The sequence below is a fragment of the Onychostoma macrolepis genome, chromosome 10, assembly GCF_012432095.1.
Source record: "Onychostoma macrolepis isolate SWU-2019 chromosome 10, ASM1243209v1, whole genome shotgun sequence".
NCBI lineage: Eukaryota > Metazoa > Chordata > Actinopteri > Cypriniformes > Cyprinidae > Onychostoma > Onychostoma macrolepis.
The window spans coordinates 24,711,728-24,735,990 of record NC_081164.1 but is presented as its reverse complement, the minus strand read 5'-3'; the positions used below and the strand labels follow the sequence as shown (position 1 = coordinate 24,735,990).

The window sequence follows — 24,263 nt, the reverse complement described above, 5'->3', positions numbered from 1 at the left end:
AAACACTGAACCTCTGTAGTGTGCGTATTTCAGTGGAATATTCAGCAGAAAATAATTAGTGCTTGCTAAGGCAATAGTAATAGACTGGCTTTAGATCTACATCTAAGCTGCATACTTAGACTATTATAGTTTAGTTCACCCCAAATTGAAAATTCATTAATTAGTCATTAATTACTTACCCTCATGTCGTTGCGAACATCGATAAAATTGTCCATGTGACATGTCCATGTCTATTTTTGGTTTCTTTGCGCACAAAAAAAGTATCTTTGAAGCATCGTAAAAATTACAGTTGAACCACTGATGTCTCATGGGCTATTTGTTCTTCAGTATGTTTCTGGGTCTGGGAATATTTCAGTTATATTGCTGTCTATAGAGGGTCAGAAAGCTCTTGGATTTCATCAAAAATATCTTAATTTGTGTTCCGAAGATGAACAAAGGTTTTATGGGTTTGGAACGACATGAGGGTGAGTAATTAATGACCTAATTTTCATTTTTGGGTGAACTATCCCTTTAATAGTAATATAATTTTTTTATTTAAGGCTGGTCTTAACTTTTTTTTAAGTCAGTTACACAAAAGGCAGATTGGTATAATTTAAATCCCAACAGTAAGACTGATTACCATTTGGTTAACTGCTAGATATTCAGACTAGTGGTTCTTGAGAGATAGTCTTAACATAGTGGCTATGTTTATGCAACTGAAATATCTTAGGAGTGAGAAGACATAGCAGTGGATCTAATAAATAACCGCATAGAATACCCTAGCAACCACCTAAAATACCTGAGCAACCACAAAGCAATGTGCTTAAACACCACTGAGAAGACATTAGCAATCATATAGCAACTGAACTGTGTACAGTAAGACCAAGGATATCATTTTGGTTGGTTTGTTGGATATCATGATCTAACAATAAACTATTTTTAACAGCATTTAATAATCCAGGATGATATTAATTTATACAAACGGAAATGTTAAATATGTATTAGTACACTGTATGCAGAAGTTAAGCTTAAAAGATGCTTTAAAAGTGTCCTTTGTTGTTCTTTTGTTTTAGCTGTTGATTTATAATGATTTATAATACATTTATAATGTGAGGGTTCAAATCACATTTACATACAGAGAGTATCTGGAATTCAGGTTGAGCCTTGTTTCACAGTTCATTTTCATTACCCATCAAAATGCTCAGTGAAGCACTTCAAATATGAGAACATCCCTTTTGGATGGGTCTGTTTTAACTATGACAAACAACTCGCAAAAAAAAGAGAACTTTGAATCTCTTTTTCACATGGCTGTGGACAGTCTTTGAGGATGATGAAGTCAAGCCATTCTCCTCTGATGATGTGAAGCAGGGCTGGTATTGATTCTGACACTTAAAGGTGAAGCCCCTTAGGATTCTGGGAAGGCAACTGTAATTGGCACATTGGTCTTTACTGCGAAAGCAGCTGGAATCAATTAATGCATCACAATTTGTCCAAGAGGCTCGTGGAGAGTCACATTGGGGACAAACCACATAGAAACTCCCAAACACCTGACTCCATCTCATGTAGGACTTCCCCCGCTATGAAAATAATTAGTTGACTTATGAATGAGTGCCACGTTTTAACTTTGAAGAGAGCTATTAACCTTCTCAGGACTTGACATTTATGCGCACTCGCACAGGCTTGACGGTCGTGTTGGGCGTTGGTCCCCCAATGGATTGGTTCCAGCTTCATACAAAATATTGCTGCCATTAGTCAGCAGAGCTAATCTTCTCCATGCATAAACATCACCTCTGAGGACATCTGTTTTCTCAGGCTTTTTAGCCAAAGATCAGGGGAAATCATAAAAAGTTGAGCTCTCGCGTTCCACGCAATGTAAAAAAGAACCTTTTTTTTATATTTTGCACAGTTGTGTTTAATCAGTGAAGCTGAATTTGGACCTTTGGTGACGTTGCATTCGAAGCTGCTGCATTAAACTTTGTGATACTGTGATAAATACAATATTTTAGCCAAACCAGAACCTTGTCAAGATGCCTAGCAGGAACAAAAAAGTACAAAAATGTTCAATTTATTTCCGACAAAGAGCCAAAGTTGCATGCAACAACGAGTTGCTAGACACTGACTCTAGTGGTTAAACTATTTTTCTTGATTTGATCCATTGGTTATATTGCTTCTAGGTCTTTCAAAATAAGCAGGCAATTTAAAAACCACCAAAGTCATGGATATGTTGTTAATATTTGCTCTGACCACAATTTGACTACCGTTTTTTTTTGTACTAAATTGCGCTATGCATCTTGACATATTTCACTTGGTCAGTTCGGTTGAACGATTTGTTGTGATTTAACATTACTTAAAAAAAAAATATGCAACTGAAATTGGAGGGACAATTTACATTCTCAAGTAGACTGAAGATTTGAATATTATTGTAGCAATTATAGTAGATTGTCAGTGGCGCTTGCTAATGTACGTGCACTATGCTACGAAAGCAGTCCTGATAATCTACTGGACATTCAGGGCAAAGGACGAAGCGAGCACATAATAGTACATAATCAGTTAAAGAAAACAGCACTATGGGCCGTGTGTCTGAGTTGATTTACTTGGCCTCGTTTACTGGTGTTTTCTTTCCAGCCTCATTAGATGTCATTGTTTGCATTTAGCTTTCACACTGAGCGCTGCAGTCATTGGTGGGTTTCACTCCAAGCAAAATGTTGATGATCCTCATTGTATGGCATATAATAAAACGTGCTTTGCACTAGGTTAACCCAGTTAATGGCCGAACTCAAAACAGACGCGGTTCTGTGTGTCTATTCTTCACCATAACCGATTATACTTGATCTGAAAGACAGGCTTGTTTATGGTTAATGCTGAAGAAAATGGCTACAGATTCAATCATGAGACGTCTTTTCTTTGATAAACTATGGACACTGTGACGCTGCCTGTAGCTGCATCGTGAATTACAACAGCATCTGTCATTTGAATTTGGATGCACTGATATGGCTAACATTATGGGTGCTGTCCAGTGTTTTGCCTGTTCTCCTCATTTGTAGGCTTCTCATGTTTCAATGTCATTCAATCTTTCAGATACGGAGGTTTGTGACTTTGGCTGGCACAAGTTTCAGAGCCACTGCTATAAGTACTTCACACACCGGCGGACATGGGAAGCAGCGGAAAGAGAGTGTCGTCTGCAGGGTGGTCACCTCACCAGCGTCCTGTCCCATGAAGAGCAGCTCTTTGTTAATCGTGAGTTTAGGATTTTATAGAGTTTATGAATGGTATTGCCAAAACAGACATCAGTCATTTTATTGCTCACTCTTGATAGGGCCTGAACAAACCATTAACTCTTTTACTTCGTAACTCTTTAAGCTCTCGACACCAACAAACGTTTTTAATTGTTCTGCATGATAATCTTCACAATTGAACGCAATGTTTATGAATTCTAAAGCCTAAATGCAATTGGTAGAAGTACAAAGCTAAACGTAGGCAATATAAACAAACTACAAGTTTGCATGACTTCAACGTCACCACATTAAGCTTCTGACAACTCTTACAGTCTTTATTTTAAAAACATTTCCCCCGACAGTTAGAATAGTTTGCAAAAGCACAATTATGAACACAATGAGGCTATAAAAGCGCCTCAGCGTGATGATGTTTAATGTCCCGACAACCTCTATAGGCCCATTTAGACACTTGTTAGCAACTACCATTTTCAAGGCAAGCTTTAAAAGCTAGCATTACTGCTGTATTTTATGCCATAGAATAAAACATGAAAATATTCTGAGCTTGTGTTCACCACATTTCAGATGTTTAACCAAAAACCCATTTAAAAAAAAGCTCATTGATGTCGGGACGATGGTTCAGTAGTGCTAAAATGCTAACTTGCCAGGTTTTCGCTATTTGTAGCACTTCATAGCAATGCTCTAAAAACTACAAAAACCTTTTAGAAGCTGCATAGCAATGCTTTCGCAAATGCCCACAGCAATGTGTGGTGTTGAGTTTTGCACAGGCACATTTCCATTAAATGTAAAAAATCGAATTAGTCAAAAAACAGATACTCAGGACTAACCGAATTCTAGCACTGACTAAACAAAGCATAAGTCAAATTAAAAGTGCTGTTGACTCTAAATTAAACAAACATCTTCTTGGCATTTGGGGTACAGAAACTATTTGTTTTACATTTGTTTGTGTCATGTGATGTGTGGTTTGGTTTAACTGATTTCCTGCTATTTCTACTTTGGCCGGGTAGTATATTAAAGATGTCAAAGAAGTTTGCAAAGGTCCACACACCAAAAAGATGAATGAATTTCTTCCATTTCTTTAGACTTCCATATAGACTTATCTATAAAAAAAACTGCACATCCACTAGCTTAAAGATGTCATTTTCTGTTTCTTTCTGCTTTCTCTTTCTCAGTTTAATATGCAGAGACAACTACAATTAGATTGATTATCCCGAAGAGTATAAACAATGTGGTGCTATCAAAACATTCCTCTGTTTGTTTGAGTTTCCCGACCAGTCTGACACAGCAGTTTGAGTTTGAAGAGGGAACTTTCCATTTTTCCCACCAATAAGCAGATCCAAATAGTAGAAATTAGTCAACCACACAACTTGTCCACTTCATCCCAAGTCATACGATAGTTTGTGTGGACAAGTTTGGCAGAGATATATACTGAAATCTGTGTAATTGTCTTGTAGGTTTGGGACATGACTATCAGTGGATCGGACTGAACGATAAAATGTTTGACAATGATTTCCGCTGGACTGATGGACACCCTATGGTAAGATGGGATTCAGTATTTTGATCCTAAAATGTCTGTTTATTAGATGAACATCTGTCTTCCAGGTGACCATGAATTCAGATATTAAAATTCAGATATGAGTCATTCTTGGTGTGTTTTTTTTTTTTTCCGGCCTGAATAAATGAGGTTGTTTGATCCTAAAATTAGTGCGAAGCAATTGTGCATACAGTTATTAAAATCACAGTAAAAAAAAAGTGTTACTCTGCCATAAACCAAAAGCTTAGATGATGCTCATGCTAATGGAAAAGTTCTCACTTTAGCATTTTTATCATTCTGTGTGGTATCACATAGAGGCACATCACATGAACTTTATTTATTTATTTGTTTTTTAAAATGTATTTATTAGCTGTGTTATTTATTTATTTAACTGTTTTAATTATTTAGTTTCTGATAATTTATTTATGTTTATTTAGCTGTTTGATTCATCGTTTATTTATTTGATTTTATTCATGCATTTTTATGTATGCATGTATTTATTTCCTAAAATAGCATAAATCAGAATGCAAAACTGCTAATTTTGCAAACATTAAATTTTCAATTGATTTTGATGATCTTGCATCATCGTGCATATTTGATATTTATTTGATTTGTTGTATGCCTTTCTACATATAAAATGGGGCTTGTTTGTTTACGTATCATCCCTTTTCCCCCATTTCATCAAGGAAAGTCCCACGTAACCCTGCCAGATGTGTATAGAGCGCAGTCTGTTATGATTCTTCCATGTGATCTTTGCGCCCTCATGTGGGCACATGCAGTGGTGCATAAGCAGTTGTAATAACACCCCCTTGTGTACTTTTGCACTAGCAATTTGAGAACTGGAGAGCGGGTCAGCCGGACAGCTTCTTCTCCACAGGCGAGGACTGCGTGGTGATGATCTGGCATGAGAGCGGCCAGTGGAACGACGTGCCGTGCAATTACCACCTGACCTTCACCTGCAAGAAGGGCACAGGTGAGACCTCCTCTTCCCCCTCATCTAATCTACAGTGTCGCTCACTGTCAGCTCACTGTCCTTGTCCTTCTTTTGCCTCTGTCTCAGTGTCCTGCGGTCAGCCTCCTGTCATAAAGGACGCCCATATCTATGGCAGCATGAAGGCACGCTATGAGATCAACTCTCTGGTCAGGTACCACTGCAAAGACGGCTTCATCCAAAGACACATTCCCACTATCAGATGCCGAGAAGACGGCCACTGGGACAAGCCCAAAATCACATGCTTGAATCGTAAGTCACTGACTCTGAATAAGTAGATGTTTAGTGAAATCCAGTCGTGAAATGCACTAGTGTTATTTTAGTATTAATTATTAATATTTTTATAAAAAACATTTTGAATTAGTCTTTATTTATATATTTTGATTTTGTTGTGCTTTTGGCATTTTTTTTTTTTTTCTAATATATCTATAGCTTTACTTGTATATCAGTTTTACTGCAATTTTAGTAACTTATTTCAGTTAGTTGCCAGACTAATGTCTTACTCAAGACATACTGAAATACATTTTCTTTTAAGTTCCACTTTAAGGATTAGTTCACTTCCAGAATAAAAATTTCCTGATAATTTACCTAAACCCATGTCTTCCAAGATGTTCATGTCTTTCTTTCTTCAGTCGAAAGAAATTAAGGTTTTTGAGGAAATCATTCCAGTATTTTTCTCCGTATAGTGAATTTAAATGGTGGCCAATAGGTTGAAGGTCCAAACTGTAGTTTCAATGCAGCTTCAAAGGGCTCCACATGATCCCAGCCGAGGAATAAGGGTCTTATCTAGCAAACGATTGGTCATTTTCTAAAAAAAAGGTTTTTCGACCTACCCTACCTTTTTGAACCAAGGTACACGAAGAACTAACCATGCATGACCTTTCCAATGTGATTTTGTAGTGCATGAACAAGTTGCGCATGCACATTGCAGAGCTAGTGCAAGATAAGCATTTGTGGTTACATTTTTTTTAGAAAATGACCAATCATTTCGGTAGAAAAGACCCTTATTCCACGGCTGGGATCATGTAGAGCCCTTTGAAGCTGCATTAAAACTGCCATTTGGACCTTCAACCCATCGACCGCTATTGAAGTCCACTATATGGAGAAAAATCCTGGAATGTTTTCCTAAAAAACTCAATTTCTTTGTGCCTGAAGAAAGAAAGACATGAACATCTTAGATGACATGAAGGTGACTAAATTATCAGGAAGATTTTATTCTGGAAGTGAACTAATCCTTTAAGAATGTCATTTGGTTTTGGAAGTGAGGACGAGTAAATAATGACAGAATTTTCATTTTTGGGCAAACTATCTTTTTAAATTAACATCTCTTTTCCTTTTATTCTGCAGCATCTACCTACCAGAAGATGTATGCAGAAAAATATCAAAACAATAACTATTACAACAACAGTAAGAGACGCTATAGCGAGTTGACGCAGTATCGTCATGTCTGGTCAAAAACAGCAGATGATTCCAGACACTGATCTCCATCCAGAGCTAGATGCTTCACATCTACAGAGAAAATCTAAAGGGGCGAAGCCAAATCATGTGCCTGATGAATGTTTTAGAGCCGAGAAGTGAATTACCCTGAGGGACTGCAAAAAAAAACAAAAAAACACCATCACCCACCCACTGAGAGTGTACTTTGACTATGCAAGTGTCAACATTGCATATTGTAATAATGTCTTAATGTTTTAACATGGGGAGGGGGGTTTCTGGTTGAAATGTATATAGTAGAGATAATGAACAAGTAAAAACAGCTGTGAATGGTGACTGTTATTTTGTTTAATTCATCCATAACAAAGAACTGGATTTCCTGTTCTCTCTGGCACAATTAGAGAGCACTATGGTACGAGCAGAGTATAAACAAAACAATTACAGTACGCAAGAGTAAAAGAACAATAGGCATTATATTGTTTCACATTGTGGTTCAAAAGAGATGTCACGGGGCTGGAGGACAAACAATGCTGAAAGGACTGCAAATCATGACTGGAAAACAAATCTTCAACATCGTCTTCCCCGGCAGCATCCTCACTGGTTGTGAGGATTACTCAGATAACATCAAACCATTGTACACTCTCATAATCATATTCTCATATGGCATCAAACTATATATTTCCGGTGTTTGTTTGTTTTTAATATGTGGGTTTGTAATATAACCATTTTTACTTTTTTAAATGAATGTCATGGTAAAATATGAATACTGTATGTGTGGTTGAATGAACTAGCATTTTTGTCAAACATTATTACAAATGTTACATGAAGCCATAGAAGTTTAATTTATTGCTGAAGATACATATAACGATGAATGAACTGTGAGATTTTGAATAATAAAGCGCTATTAGAATATTATGAACGTTTAATCCGTGTGTGTTCTTGTTTGATTGCATTTCACAAAAATCCCGCGCTAATTCTGAAAGAAACCGCCGTTACCTTGGTGCTGTGGATGGTGTTGACCAAAAGAGGGCGATGTAACGGTCACGGGTTTGTTTTTTTTCCCGCGCGGCGCCATCATTAAGTTGACATGTGGCGGTAATGAACAGACACCTATGCTGTTTCGACGATTTGTTAATTGACTAACCTGCTAACGTTACAAGGTAAGGAGGTGTTAAAGTTGAACACTGTTCAATGTTCATTTTGAGATCACATCTTTTAACTCTGGCAAGCTTTTGGTGTGTTTTCAGAGAGATTTGGCAAACAAAACAACATTTAGACCAGAGGAGGCTACGACTGTTACTTTTTACCTGACTTTAATAACTTAAAATTAGGGGTGTCAACGTTAACGCGTTAACGCATGCGATTAATCAAAACATTTTAACACGTTAATATTTTTTTAACTCAAATTAATCGTTTGATAAAGTTTGACCCCAACTTCTTCCCGTCATCGCAGCGTGGAAGGTTATCTATCATTGTGTGATGAGGGTACAGCGAACCAGTGTTGCCAGGGTAACGGCACAAGTGGGCTATTTTGCAAATACAGTCGTGGGAAAAATTACAGAGCCGTGGGTTGCGGTTTTTTGGGCTACTTTTATAATGTACCACGGCCGCCCAAAGTGTATATAGACAAATAAAAATAAAAATAGATCCTTTTACTAATGTGTATTATACTTGGATTATAATTGTATTATAATTGTATCCCTGGCAACTTAAGAACGGAGAGGCGGTTGTAACATCACAAACAACGTGAGTTTCAGCAGAGCATACATGTTAAGGCTTTTACACAGCAGAGATAAACAGGACAACAGATTATATAAGATAATAAACACACGATTATGATAGATATTGTCTGTATGTGATTTTCTGGAAAGAATGTGTACATCTGAAATGCAAATTTTGCAGCAATATAAAAGGCTATAAATGGCAACAGTAAATGACCAAATTCCACATGTGATCGCAAAAGGAAGTTATTACAAACACTCGATGGTGGTTTGAAGTGAGTTCTGAGTAAAAGTGTACTATTAATCTCATAAATTGTCTTATGTAGCATGATGCTAATATTAGCTCTAATGCAGCTGCAGAACAGGTCCAATTCTTCTTCATAATGCATTTTGTCATAATACCTCACGTAAGGTCACAAGAAATGTTTTGTTGTATTTATTTAGAAATACTTTTGATAATAGTTGGGTAAATGTATACTGGGATTGAAGCAATGTGGCTTGGTAAATGTTTTATTGCCAGTGTAAAGGCTGATAATGGCTGAATAAAAATAAAAGAATAATGATAAAAGAATAATAAGGATTATGTCTCATACCTGGCTGAAGTGTGAAAGGTTCGGTTTCCTTAAACTAGTTACATTTACATTTACAAGTAAATAGTATTTTAAATTTGTGATTAATCATGATTAATCACAGTCCATGACTGTGATTAACGCAATTCAATTTTTTAATCAATTGACAGCATTACTTAAAATACACAGTGGCCATGGCCATCTTTGGTTAAAGACCCTTGAAATTGTAGTTTTGTGGCATTAGTCCATGTCTGTGTGCTAACTTTCTGCTAGTCAGCTTGCGTATTTCTAAAACTGACCAAACTTTTAATTGCTCCATTTCGTCCGAGAAAACGGACCAAAAGTATTAGCGACTCTTCTAGGTTGATTATTTTTGCACATTAGATTTTGTCCAATAAAATGTTCATTAGAAATATGTCTCCCCCTAATACCATGGAGTATCCTTGGAGAAAACTATCTGTTAGACATTTAGAGACAGTGAACGAGAAAAATCATAACGCTTAATATGACAGCTCATGGAAGTCCCATCTTTAAAAGGTCCAATTGCCTGTTTATTTACAGTAAACACACAGTTGAATAAGGTGGACAAGCTTTTCCGTTAAGGGGTTGCAGCGAAAGAAGCAACGATTGTGATACCACCATTGTCAGATTTTTCTGGTTTGAAAGATATGATTAAAACAAGTTTTAACAGTTTTTGAAATATGCAACCTTTTTCCTACCATAATGCTCTTGGGCTTTTAATTCTGAGGACATTTTTTGTTAAGCCAGTCAATTGAATTCTATTTTCCTTGCAACTTCTTTATTTTGGCAGAGTGTGAGATATGTCACAGACTGTGAAAACTAGACCTCTGTAATTTTTACAGAATTTCTCAGTCTGCTTTTCTAAAAACAACCAAACCAAATATATTTTTGACTGATTGTTTATTTTTTGGGTCATGGGGATTTTCCACATTAATACAGTCAAATTATCCCTTTAATTATACTTTATGTACAGGAAACAAGAGTGAAAAATGTTAACATTGTCTATAAAGACATGTCTAAACATTCAGTTCTAAAATTGATTTTGAAGGTTTGTAAACAAGGCACATGTACAGTTGCCAGAGTCAAAACAACATGAATAATGAAATGAATGTGAATACAGTATTTTGAAACAACACCAATATTTAGAACTGTATTTTTCCTTTTTTTTTTTCCGTGGAGCTGGTCATTTAGTGTAGTGGCTAAAACACATGACCTTGAGTTCTAAATCGGCTGTGTTGACCCTAATGGTAATAATAAGAAGAATAAAACATCAAGTTGTTTTTGTCTTAGCTTGGCAGTCTGTTTTAATGGTTTATTACCAAATGCCATGGCTTTGACATGTTTTTCTGAAGGTCTACTGCTTCATAGACTAATAACGACTGAATGCAGCATGCTAACTGTGCACTTTTTTTGTCGTGCCGTTATTTTTTTGCATCATCTTTGAGTAAACCTTTTCCTGCAAGGTCTTTTTTTTCAACAATAGAAAATTAAGTTCATTGTGCTGTTTTTCTTTTACTAAGTAACACATTGATCATTAGCACTGTTGTTGTCTTTTTAACCATTTCAGTCTTGCTATTTGTAAACAGTAACATGCATAGACTAAAACTACTCATCACATGTGCTAGAAACTGGGCCGTGTGCTTTCTTTCGCACAACTTTCTAGTAAACTAATTTGTACTAACATTTGTTTTAACATTTGGCACCATTGCTATAGACTATGTTTGAGGATAGGTTTTCTGTGGTTTCATGAATTGATCAGAAATAGTAAAAACAAGTTCTAGAAAACGAACCAAGATTTACTTTTGAAACACAATGGTTTTGTTATTATGAAGATTTCTTCATCGTCCTGAACACAAATAACGTTTGACAGTGATGAGGTCGATACAGTGGAGCTCGTAATTTCTTACATTGCGTCGTAGGGGAGACATTGTATAAACACATAGTTTCAAGAAAAAGATAATTAACATACATTTATAAACACTCTACTTGTATATTTCAATAGTTAAAAAAATCACAGAACAATGTTTTGCTTCTTAACAATGCGACTTATGACTCAACATGGTTTGGTCCACACATAAAACTAAATTTAAAAAGGTATGCTTTTAGAAAATAATACAATATAGCACCCTGTAAGGATGGCAAAAGAAAAAAAAATGTGTTCATTGTGCCATGGCTGTACTGTATGGTGTTTAGCACTTTTGTTGAATTTGTTTTCTTGTTAACAGAAAAGATATTTTTCACATGCTATTTATATGGGATATGATGTTCTTGAATGATAAACTAAGTGCCCAAAGGTATCAGTTCAAAGTATTTAAGCTTTGCTGTCATTCTGTTCTAGAACATCCCTCAAGCTACTGCATGCTAAATGGAAGAGCACAGTGCGAATTTCTTCTGCAATCTCACCAAATATCTCTTCCATCAGCACTGCTGTACTGTATAAGATCATTCAGACCTGGAACCAGTAGCTATAATTTCTCGGCACCCAATGAATACTATTCCTGTCCTGTTGCCGTCTTGTAGCGAAGTCCTGATTTTGAGGGAAGAGGGCACCTGAGGTGCCTAATCCTACAGAATCTTTGCTTCAAACAAACGCCAATCACTTATTTTATATTCAAATCCTTCCATATTACAGTATCTAGAGACTTTGTCACAGTTTTAATGCACTCGAACTAACTCCTTACATTATTACGCTTAGTTCGCGAGTTATACAGTTGGAACGCTCAGTTGTCGCTCTTGTAGCAGTAGACACCGTAGAGTTTGTGTTTCTTGTCTGGGAAACCAGAGAAGCGGACGGCGGCCTCCGTGGGACTGCAGCGTCTGCGTGGTCTTGAGATTGGGTAGCGTACACTGCCGTCCGCCAGCCAGCCTGCGTCACAGCGGTCGTAGCCCAGCAGCTTCCACGCTGCATACATCTGCCCGACTTTGGCGATCTGAGCGCCGTCCTTTTGACACGCCCGCACTGCCTCGTCATATGTAAGTTTGAAAGGGTGTATCAAATAATAGAAACGTCCTGGAGAAGAGAAAGGGGAAAAGTGTTTATTCTCAAATAATATGCAGTAAGGGTATTAAACATGAGGAAGAGAATTTGCATTAGAGATTCTTTGCATGGCTGAACTCAATTTGTTTTTTCCTTTCATACATTATGTATCACATCAATTGCTTTACTTTTTTTTTGGAGAAGCTAGCCTATTTCAAATGTCTTTCAAACAGCGGGAGGGACAAACCTTTGTAGTTAGAGGTGAAACAGAATACATCATATCTTTCCTTTTGCTTGTCACGCATCCCATAATTCCTCACACCAGGAATGGTGTTTTTGCCTCCACATGGCTCTCTGGGTTTGGTGATGGGGTATTGCACCGATCCGTCACTGAGCCACCCTGCATTGCACCAATCCAACCCGTCTCTCCATGCATCGTACAGCTGGTCGAAAGATGCCACAATGGCATCCTGGTCTCGGCAAGCTTTCTCAGCATCAGCGAAGTTCAGGTTGTAACGACCCAGTCGAGGAAAATACGGGTAAACAATGCCTGTACAAACCCGAAGAGCAAAAAATGTATTTAAATTGCTGCTTCTTTTTTTTTGCATATAGGAATCTTTAAAAATGCTCCTTGATTAGATCTGTGTAATCTGGCGATAATCAAATTCTTGATTGATAAATCGATGTTTTCTCCAATGCATCATCTAAAGTAAATTAAAATTTAGATTTATTGTATGCAACTGAAATGATGCCAAGAATGCAGAGAGCAAGGACCAAATAAATGTCCCATTATTTGGCAATGATAGCTCTTATGTCAGGATCTTGCTGATGGTCTAGATTTATAAGTTGTTCTACTCTGCATTATAAGACTATTGAATAGCGTTTACATTGCACACAGTGTGAAGAGAGTCAGCACAATGCCATCTCATAGCTAATTGCCTTGAGGAACAGCCAAGGATGCATAAACTGTGTATAGTATTATGTGTATTCTTCTGGAAAGAAAACAGCCAGTCATACAATGGCATTGTCGCTGTTTTTTCATCTGTGTGGCCCTTTTGTAGAGTTTCTTAAAAATAACTAACTTGGGTACCTATCTTAAGTTATGTTTGAAGGAAGCAGGATATGTACAAAAAATATCAATATAACCAAATGTCAACAGTCAAAGACATTGTTATTGTCTACTTGGTAGATGTGCCTAGTCATGTTGTTCACTAGCAAAACTTAGCTGATTAAAGCTAGATAAATGCTAGTTTTAAAGCATGGTAGTGACATTACCACACCAGCATCTAAATCCTCAGGAACAAAATTAAAACAACCTGTCAGATATTGTGGTAGTGCATGGCTAATAGGACTGTGCAATTAATCGCATGCTATTGTCATGCGTATCTCGTCAGTAAAGACAAATCGCCTGCGATTATGAACGCGGTTTTTTGTAGCTTGTCAGTGAACTATGGCTCTGTGTATTAAATGCCGCTCCATCTGAACGCATGTGATGGAGATTTAGTATTAATCACAGAACTGGCTTTACTGACGAGATGCACATGACAATTGCATGCAATTAATTGCACAGCCCTAATGGCTAAATGTCACTAGAGAGACCAGGAAAATCCAGGTATGTTAGCAACATAAATCTATGCTTTACCTTGCAGGTCAAGTGAGACAACTGCTGTATCATCCTCCAAGCCATCGATGATTTCACACTTGTATTTCCCATAATCCTCCAGAGTGATGTCAGTGATAACTAGTGAAGCATCATTCTTGCCGGCATCCTGCAGGTGTACGCGGCCGTGGAATCGACCGTAGCTCTTTTTGTGGAAACCCATGGCTACGAACACATCAATTTCCTTCAGATAGTCTGAAGTCAGTTTAGTCCATTTAATCCTCAGTTTGGGATTTGGGGGAGATGAGGGATCCCGGTTGAACTTGCATTGCAGTGTGGCATTGCCACCACGTTGAGAGATTACTTTGGGTTGTGCTGTGTCAACTGACAGTCTGGGGCCATTTTCTGAAAGTCAAAGAAAGAGATATTCAGATTGTCAGTCAAAGAAATAAACAAAAAGCTGAGTTAATAGCCTTTGCTCTGAATTGTTTTTTTGGTCCCAAGGCCTGTTGCATTGGTTAGTGTTCAATAACTTAAGGCGTTTCGCAAAGATGATGGCTTGAATTCATCCTTGTCTATTGCTACAGGCTTTTGTGGTTCAAACACATAAATCATTGTGTTTTTTAGATTTCAGAGAAATGGAAACTCCCCTACATGTTTATGACAGAAACCTAAGAGTGACTGTGTATGCTCTTCCAATGAAGGCACTCCAGAAGGTGTTGCAACCATTTTAGTGCACAAATAATTAGAAAAATGTGTGCCCGTTTTTTTTTTTTCTTTCTTAAATCCATCATTGAAAAACTACATTATTGCACTTTTGTAGCTACTGTAACTATAAATAGTTTAGAGTAGGGTTGTAGGCTATGATAAGCTTTCCTCAATTTGGTGGGTAACATTTTACAAAATGGGATATGAAGAAAATAGGTTGGCAAATTTCCCAGATGTGTTGTGGGATCAGTAATCACAGAGAGAAGAAAGGTAAATCTAGTAGAGCTGAAGAGGGCTTTTAATATGGTCCATATTCACATGGCTGGTTTTGTTTTTCACTCATGCCATTCATTACAGTAAATAATGCAGTAAATGTAATCATAGAGAAACAACTGTGGAGGTCATGGCAACACTGTAGCCTGCTGTCAGTTTCTTAAAGTTTTTGCTATTCTATAAAGTCATCTGGTTCTCAAAACGATGTATTCGGGACCCAATGGAGACATGATTGGATGTCATCCAAGGTAAAACCAGTGTTTTAATTTAGAATCAAATGTTATAGGAATTTGTACGTCTAGATAAAACTCTCCCATACTCTTCTTCATTACCAGGCTAAAGGATGAAGTCTCTCAATGTCAAATAACCTGAGTTAAGAGTTCTCAACAACGTCCTGCTGGATCTGGTGAAAACCTGCAAGTTATCCAGTCAACCAAGACACGCTGCTGCTAAACTACAGTTAAATGCTACAGGAATGCTTCTTTGTCAAAACTTCAACCAAAAAATGATTACAGGCACTGGCACAGTGTCCTAACCAGGTGCGATGCAACAAGTTTCCATCTATAATGTGCAAGAAAGCATGTGATTTCACTGGGGGCTACTTAGCATGGCCCTAAAAAGAAATAGAAGATTGAATCCAAGCTACCAAGTCTTGTTGTGCATTAGATGTGGTTGATTGTGCAAAAACAGATTAGCGTTGCATAGATAGCTGTTATCATTTGTCATTGCATCATTCCTGGCCAGGGCACAACGTGTTGTTTTTATACAAATGAATACTTACTATATTGTTGTTCACACAAACCAAAAACATGTTTATTTTGCAGATGCAGTTGGGGGAGGCTGATTACTACTATAATCTGATATCAGCGTGAATAAATACTGAACCCCAATAGCTTATCAAATATTTAACACTTGTAGTAAGTAATTCCGGCCACTTTGCGTCCTCTGACGTGAGCCAGAGGGTTTCGAATCACCTAAGCCGACACCGGATGAGATAATTACGGTAAGTGTCCCTGTTAAGAAATGCTGGAGGGGGAACACCATTTTAGGGGATGGGCAGTACAACCCCCTCTCTGTCTCTCTCTCTCTCTCACTTTCTCCCTCTCTTCTCCACTCTTTCTACTATTTTCTCTCACATGCAATCATAAACACACCTTTTCCCATCTCTTACCTGAGATGTATATAGTCCTGTAGTGTTCCAGGTCACTGTATGCCTCTTCAAAGCTGTCAGCTCGGCTCTCGGAGAGGACCAAGAGGAAGAAAAGAAGGAAGGTCATCTTGATTTATAGCACCGGGGGGGTTGGGGGGTACTTCACTACATGAGAGAACGCAAAAATAAGGGACAGTCAGACAATATGCATTTTACAAAAACATTGATCTACTGTATATCCAATCCAAGAAGGAGACATTCTTTAGAGTTGTATTACTAGGCTTTACTAAAACAATCTCAATTCATTTTCTGTGGAGTTTGAGAGAGAGCTCAGTTTTGTGTGGCTTGCACCAGATCCCTTGCACGTTTCCATCTGCAGTAACTCCCCTGTGCAGTACTGTCACGCAGACACCAGCGCACGCTGTGTCCTTTTCACCACATCTCCCAGAAAGACACTTAAACAAATAGGGCAAGGTACATAAATAAATGACTGTTAAACTTTTCACGCATGCATAAATCCCAATTATCACCAGTGCTGCAGGACTGCTTCCTGTACCCTTCACCTTAAGAGGCACTGGAGTGTGAGAAAAGTGCAGTCAAGATGGCACAAACTAGCACAAAACTTTGCTGACATACTTCTAAAGCACAGACCGTCTCCCTACAGACTCAGAGCTCAGAAAAGACTTACCATCTTACGGAGCGTGTGCTCCCGGCCACTAGCGCATGTAAGGACAGCTACACAAAAGATCAGGATTAGAAAGTGTGTAGAGTCTTCTCTCCCTCTCTCTCTGCAGTCACTCTGATTGATTCGTTATTTCTTCATTCATTTCAGAGTGCTGACGCACTGAGGTAGTTCCTCTCTACTGCAGTCAGCAGAACCGCTCTGCAGAGTAGCCAACCCCCCCAGACCCAGCCTGCAAACAGTCATTACGCATACCAGGAAGCCACTGCTGATAACAGTGAGGACTCGCAGATGCAGTGCCCTCTCCTGTGACAGATAAGTTACCACAGTACAGTGAGCTTGCTCAACTGTGACGAGGTAAAATCATATCCTGCAGGAGAAAGGATACCAAGTTCTCTGTTGCAAAAAAAGACGAAATGCAATCCAAAGGATCTTCAGGAACCGGAGGGTCTGCTATGCTAAATTGCCGTATGAGGCCACTTTATAGCACAATTGTTACAGCTGAAAGAATTTGTTCCCGCCCAAATGACCCTAAGGCCATTTTAGTGTAACGACTGTCAACATGCTCTGTTTTGCAGGCTGATGGTTAACCAAACAAACTAACTGTGCTGTTGACAGAGAACACCGTTACGAACCACATTCCTTTGTGACACTCCATTGTGTACAGTGAGGTCAAGCACAGGGAAAACAGCCCATGCATTTAGTTTTCAAATGTGGGTAAACGTCTTAGACTGCAGTTGATCAGAAAACAGCAATGGTTTAGAAACAGTGCCAGACCACCAGCTAATTCACATAAGCATCACAAGAATCTTAGTCTTGCACAACTACAGAACTTATCCTCTGGGAAGAGGCACCAATTCTGCAATTGGGAGAAAACATTGCTGCGAGGAAACAGTCCAGTACTCTCTGATGCTTCTTACCCTTGTACTCCTCTTGTTTTTGGACATTTAAGCCAGGTTGCTGTTACCGCCCTGATTTTAAATCCCATTCTTTGCATGCAATAAACAACAAATGAAGCTGCCAATGCCTAACAAAGGTCTTTAAGCAGTATAATAGTTGCCTGATCAGGCCTCTTGCAGACTCGTCGTGCAGTGGAATATGAGTGGATAAGCATGGCGTAATTTGAAGAAAATAAATGGCTTGTCAACAATCTGAAGTCTGGGACAGGTCCTGATTAAACATGCTTGTTTAACTCAAGCACAGAATGTCCCAGCACTTCTGCAGACTTTCCAATCCTCATATGGAAATCCCTTTTGCAAGACCCAAACCTTTCATTTGTTACACTTTATGATGTAAAGTGTTTAGTTAACTGGGCTTTTTAGCAAGGGTCTATTAGTGTCACTTTAAAGTGATGTTTTGATAGCAGTGAATCTGAAATTAACTTCCTGATGTAAATAGTAGTTTTTAATGAATTGGGGTTGGCTCATAAATTACCTGTTTCAAAGATAGGAAAGCATTTGTGCTTTTGCATAGAACTAAATATTTACAGTCTTCGCTTTTGTTAGAAGATATTGCTTGACACAGTGTAGGTCATATACGCACAATTTGACAATATACACAGTTTGACTACACAATGTTCATTGGGAATGGAGTCAGCACAGCCTGGGGGGTCATTTTATGATCTCACTTCCCAACAACTCACTCTTTCTAGTTCCTGAGCAGCTGTGAAGCTCAAAGAGATTATGGATCCGATTTGGCCAGAACCTCATTTCCCTTTAAACCCCATTCCCTGATGTGCCAAAACATAATCCCTTAAATGGTTGATTTGAGTAGTCGTTGCTGATCACTTTGCATTACTATGAGGGATATTCCTTTCCTTGTTTGGCAGGAGATCTTCAGATGTGATGGTGCTTGTGTTTATCTCTTGCTCGTTCACTAAGTGCCAAACAAATATATAGCTTCCACTGATCATGCATTACGCTAGTCAACTTGATTTCAGCAAATGTTTTCTTTCAGAAAACTTTAAGTATAATTGCAGTTGGTCATAATAAAAAGAAATGCATTTTTACAATTGATAGACCAACTGTATCAGCCAGACTGATTAGCCTGTCAATATTTAGCCATTTTAATCTAACTTATACTTACAGAACAGAGATGTTCTTTAGAGATTCTGATAACACCTGATAGCAGTATCAGAGAGTAAGCTCTAATTTAAACTTGAGATGAACGTATGCGTGTGTTAAATGAGGATTTGTCTGTAGTGTTTGTTAAACGGGTTAATTATTCTTGTCATGAAATGCAGACATAATTGAACGGCTTAAGGTGGCAAACCTGCTGAGTGCGCAGTAGACCTTTGCAGATAGCAGTGGTGATTTCCAGGTGAATGCAAAAACAGTTCAACACAAATAGATGCAGTGTAAACCTGTGATTTCAATGACTCATGTTTAAAGCTTACGTTTGATTCTACAAAGCGCACAGTAACCCTTAATCTCCATAACATCAGTAAGAGGACTGTTTCCTCCCTTCAAACGATTCGCTGTCTTTGAAGGCCACAGCATCTCTCTTCACTAGACATTAGACAGATGACAGTGTATGAATGGGATCCTAAAATCACCCATTTATAGTGAGATTTCTGTCACACACAGGTTCTGCTCCAAAAAAAGTCCTGTTTCAGTTATTGAGGACAGTTTTACGCAAAATTTAAATTGAGAAACTGTTTGAACTTTACAGTATATACTGAAAATTCTGGCAGTAATTTTAAAATATTCATATAGCACAATTATTCAGACCTTGAAATTACCTAAAATATTAATTTAATTTAAAATTAAAATGTAATGAAATGCTTATAGATTTGTTTCAGGCAACACTGATTGAGTTTTCTGCTTCACTTTTAATTTTCCAAGCTGATTAACTATAAGTATTTCTAAACAGCGCTGAAAGACCCACTGACACTTGTGGAGATTTAGGCACTAACATGCCTAAGACTGACCCCATTGATGGGGTAATTGAATGGGCCATTACACAGTCTTCGGTATCCAAAAACTACTCCCAAAAACAAAAAAGATCCATGTCACAACATCTAAAATCTTTCCATGTGTTTTCTCTAGGGGTCAGGGGTGTGTTCGACCCCCACTCTCTGCAACCACTCAATAAAGTGAGTTCATTTCATGGACTCATAAGTCAAATCCATTTGTTACAGGTGCTATATGCAGCATATTTGTCTTAAAATGTATTAATACACATGGACATTTTGCATTCTGTGACTCAAACAAATAACAGACTTGAAAACTAAAAATGATTCATTATTCATCTGTTGTTCCAAACTTGTATGCCATGATGGCAAGTGAGATTTTATTATGTATTGTTTTCTGGCTTATAGAGCAGGGTTAAATAGGCTTCCTCGATCTCTATTAAAACGTATTCTAATGTTTCACTGTGTTTGAGAAAAACATGCAAAGGTCAGAAAACAGTTCAGCCATTCATAATGAACAATAAGGAGATGCTCTGTTCTAAATAATACAAAGAGTCTTTCTGATTTCCTACTATTTTGTGATGTGTAGCAAATGACTGAGAAATCCTTTTTTTCTGAAAAAGAACACTGAATAATTTGTGCACGATGTAAGAAGGTATTTTAGAAATATCCTATTTGATCTCAACATGGCAGCCAATTAAACATCTCATCTAGGGCACTGATATGACTGCAATCTCATGTGAGTGGACATCATTGGAGGTCAAACTACGACGATAGATTTCCTACAGCATTCATCAACATCTTCCACGATTTGTGTTTCCTAATGGTCAGAAATTTGTTGTGACTTATATTTGTATTTACCAAACTGTTTGCTTGCACCTATATGCAACAATGGGATTGAAGCCAGGGACGCAAAACATAATTATTATCCTAAAATTAGTATGTTTACTGTACTGTGGCCACTTGTATTTACTTGAATATTTACTGCCTGCAGCTATATTTTTGGCAAGTATTAAATGCAATATTTTAAGTGGAAAAACTTACTGCATCTTTAAGGCTGCATTAGTTTCATTCACGCACCATTCATTTAATGGTGGGAGGGAACGCCAGTTGTGTAAATATAACCTTTTCATTCAGCTTGCACATGCTTCTTACTGTTCTGTAAGTATGTTCCATGTTCGTTTAAGGCAATGTGCCTCCTATTCATAGACTGCAGCATGAGGAAAGGTTCTGTGCTGAGTGCATAAAGAGCCTTTGACTTGGCAGCACTACCTGGGTGTGTTAACAAAGGTGCTCAAAAGGTGGACTCATAAGGTGAGGCTGATGGACAGCAGATGGACTTTTGATCAGGCAGCAGATGGATACTCAGAGGGCAAAAACTGGGTTACTATTGGTATATCTGTTTTATTTGAAAGCTAAATATTCTGTACTACAAATAAACTCTTAGTTTGAGAGATTATTTCTCCTAGCGGTACATGGGGCGGGTTCATGGTGGTCCACCCTCCCGGCATCTCATTAGAGTTCTGTGGGTTTTGACGTCACCCTCGCACCACCTTAACACACACAAAGAGTCTTCAGTGCTTATGCATAAACTACAACCGTCTCTCTACCGCATCTCCAACCAATCCACACACTGCCTCGATAACCCGGATACTCTTCCACATAATAAATGAAAAATTCTGTAAAGAATTGTGCAAAATACTGTCTAGTTACTCTGACTGCATGCGTTACTTTTACAGGAATGAAGCATATTTAAACATCTATTAAAACTGAAATATGCTATTTAAAGCATCCTCAACAAAGGTCAGCCTGTAACGGTCTCAGTCCAAATAGACGTTTTAGAATGTATTGCAATCCAGTCTTAAAAGGCATGTTTTTATTTAGAGTGCCTGTTGCCATCTTACCTTTTGAAAATCAACACACCCTTCACTAGAAATGAAGGTCCCACTTAAAACGAATAGAATTTTATACAGTATAGCTTGATGCTATAGGAGAACCTTCGTAAGTTTCACCAAGGCTTTTATAGTGTCCAAAAAACCATAACTTGCTATCCCGATACAATGAAAAATGTGACCCTGGACGACAAAACCAGTCTTAAGTGTCAATTTTTTCGAAATTGAGATTTATACATCATCTGAAAGCTGAATAAATAATCTTTCCATTGATGTATGGTTTGTTAGGATCGGACAATATTTGGCTGAGATACAACTATTTGAAAATCTGGAATCTGAGGGTGCAAAAACATCAAAATATTGAGAAAAACGCCTTTAAAGTTGTCCAAATGAAGTTCTTAGAAATGCATATTACTAATCAAAAATTAAGTTTTGATACACTTACGGTAAGACATTTACTAAATATCTTCCCGGAACATGATCTTTACTTAATATCCTAATGATTTTTGGCATAAAAGAAAAATGGATAATTTTGACCCATACAATGTATTTTTGGCTATTGCTACAAATATACCCCAGCGACTTAAGACTGGTTTTGTGGTCCAGGGTCACATATGGTTCTTCAAAACCAGATGTTCCTTACTAAAAAAGAACCATTAAAGAACATTCTGATCTGCAGAACTAATCTCTGGACAAAACACAGCGATAGTTTTACTCAAATCCACTTAACAGCATGAAATGAGCAACGTTTAATGAGATAAAACAGACTCTCTGAATGATGACCAGGGGTGAAATGAATTGCATCGCCCCAGGCCACCCTCCTTTACATCACAGCACTGTGGAGAATAAGGATGAAAGGTCACGTGGAAAATCGGCAGGTTTAATGTGTTCTGCCAACCATGTGAGGAAAAAGTCAGAGTTCAACCATGGTCATCACAGACCACCAGACACATCTTTGAGAAAGCTGTTGATATGACCTTGAGATCAGCAGCCAAACAGCTGCCAGACAGATCCGATTAACCACCGCTAAATAGCAAACAATGCAACATGCATTACATTAACCAGCTTTACATAAAGAAACACAGTGTCTGCTGAAACAATGGTGCTACCAACTTAAAGACCAGGCAGATTGAAAAGGAACTATGTAGTTGCAGTTGTACATACATTTGTAAACTTTTAGCATGTCATAAATGACATAAATATATGAAAGTGCATTGTTTCAGCTCCAGGTCTGTCTATTTTTAACTTGGGTAAAAAAGTTGGGCAAGTTTCACCATAGTGGTTCACTGAAGCTCCAAACCGATAGATGGCAAACTCAGCACTTCATGCAACACTGAGTGCTTCATTCATGTCTCAAATAAAGCCATGCATTATTAATTTATACTTTTAAACACTCTTGGCCCCCAATATTTGTTTAACCAGCTGTTCCTTCTCAGCACTTTTGCCTGTATTGAAGTGGACCCTCTGTATGCGCCTATTTTGCGCTGTAAGAACATTCTGTCATTGCATTGACTCAACAAGCAAGCTTTTCACTCTGCAGAATGTGGGCTACACTTGTTGGTCTCTTTGGAGCCAGGCTGTCTCATAATTCATTGAGAAATAACAAGGGGAAGTTGTTTGTGTTAATGTTAATGGGAGTATTCATGAATTGACTCAACTGCTGGTATACCACTAAAGAGCCATAAAGATAAAACAAATTGAGGGAGAGATTGAGACCAAGATGTGGCCAACATGAATGCAATTACAGTTCTTATTAAACCTCAAAAGATTGCCAAATCATAATACCGAGAAACAATATTGCTCATATGTAAATAATAGGCTACTGGAAAGCAAGTTTACATGGCCTGCTTTAAAAAAAAAAAAAATTGAAAAACATTTTATACCCATACACATTTGATTTATTATTGGTTTAACAATCATCTGAAGAACACTAAATATTTTCTTTCCAATACTTGATTATGATTTCTTGTCACATGACAATAAAATGGGTTACTGTATGTTGGTTATACCACACTGACACGTTTTTAAATATGCATATTTTAATATTTAAAACAAAAATTCTTTACTGTTTTTTTTTAAAGAAGTAATAATAAAAGTGTATTCCTACTATACCTAAACTTTTCTTTTTTAATATAAGCCATCAGAACATATCAAAAGAAGTCACTTTGTATCAAATGCATTTGAATCATACTTTTTTACGTAAAAGTTATAGTGGATTTCCAAATTCAAGTATGCTAAAATCATGCAACAGTTTAATACGTTTATGAATGTGAGGAACATGCAGACGGTCGGTCATTAATAACATCGGTTGTTCTACAGGTGTTTTATTCGTATTGCAAAACTGACGCGTCTTTCTTAAACAGCCTATATTGTGTTATGATCGCTAATAAACGCGTAAATTGCCTGAACAGTCGGTCTAAATGAAGAAGGGATGTGTAATGACAGGCTCTTACCTAGTGAAGCAGAGCTCTGCGTCCTGCTGAATGATCTCTGGTGGGCTCCAGCATCAGAAATGCTCGCTGATTTTCACACACGTCACAGAACGAGGCAGACCCCGCGGGAAAACACGCACGCGCGCGCGCGCACAC

The 24,263-nt window shown here is 37.8% G+C and overlaps 2 protein-coding genes across 3 annotated transcripts in view; one reads left to right on the top strand and one right to left on the bottom strand.

Moving 5' to 3' along the window:
- vcanb (versican b) overlaps positions 1–8,107 on the top strand; it is a 32,143-nt gene extending 24,036 nt beyond the window's left edge. Inside the window, exons 11-15 of the mRNA XM_058788490.1 lie at positions 3,058–3,216; positions 4,667–4,749; positions 5,575–5,719; positions 5,807–5,989; positions 7,085–8,107. Coding sequence (XP_058644473.1) covers positions 3,058–3,216; positions 4,667–4,749; positions 5,575–5,719; positions 5,807–5,989; positions 7,085–7,218 — 704 coding nt within the window. The 3' untranslated portion in view covers positions 7,219–8,107. The remainder of the gene's footprint in view (positions 1–3,057; positions 3,217–4,666; positions 4,750–5,574; positions 5,720–5,806; positions 5,990–7,084) is intronic.
- A 2,258-nt stretch (positions 8,108–10,365) lies between these two features.
- hapln1b (hyaluronan and proteoglycan link protein 1b) lies at positions 10,366–24,263 on the bottom strand. 2 transcript variants are annotated; one of them, XM_058788492.1, is made up of 5 exons: positions 24,129–24,263; positions 16,212–16,355; positions 14,102–14,464; positions 12,707–13,009; positions 10,366–12,492 (listed from the first exon to the last, which is right to left on the bottom strand). In XM_058788492.1, exons 2-5 carry the CDS (start codon positions 16,315–16,317, stop codon positions 12,203–12,205), a joined length of 1,062 nt encoding a protein of 353 aa, XP_058644475.1. In that variant the 5' UTR covers positions 16,318–16,355; positions 24,129–24,263; the 3' UTR covers positions 10,366–12,202. The 2 variants fall into 2 exon arrangements, with proteins under 2 accessions (XP_058644475.1, XP_058644474.1); XM_058788491.1 differs by lacking the exon at positions 24,129–24,263 and adding an exon at positions 16,879–17,753.

Bases quoted from the DNA above. Each gene is read 5' to 3' on its own strand.
- hapln1b (XM_058788492.1), bottom strand. From the start codon at position 16,317: ATGACCTTCCTTCTTTTCTTCCTCTTGGTCCTCTCCGAGAGCCGAGCT. The intron at 13,010-14,101 runs GTAAAGCATAGA...GGGTTTGTACAG, and splicing joins TGTCTCACTTGACCTGCAAG to GCATTGTTTACCCGTATTTT. The intron at 12,493-12,706 runs GTTTGTCCCTCC...TCTCTTCTCCAG, and splicing joins TTTCACCTCTAACTACAAAG to GACGTTTCTATTATTTGATA.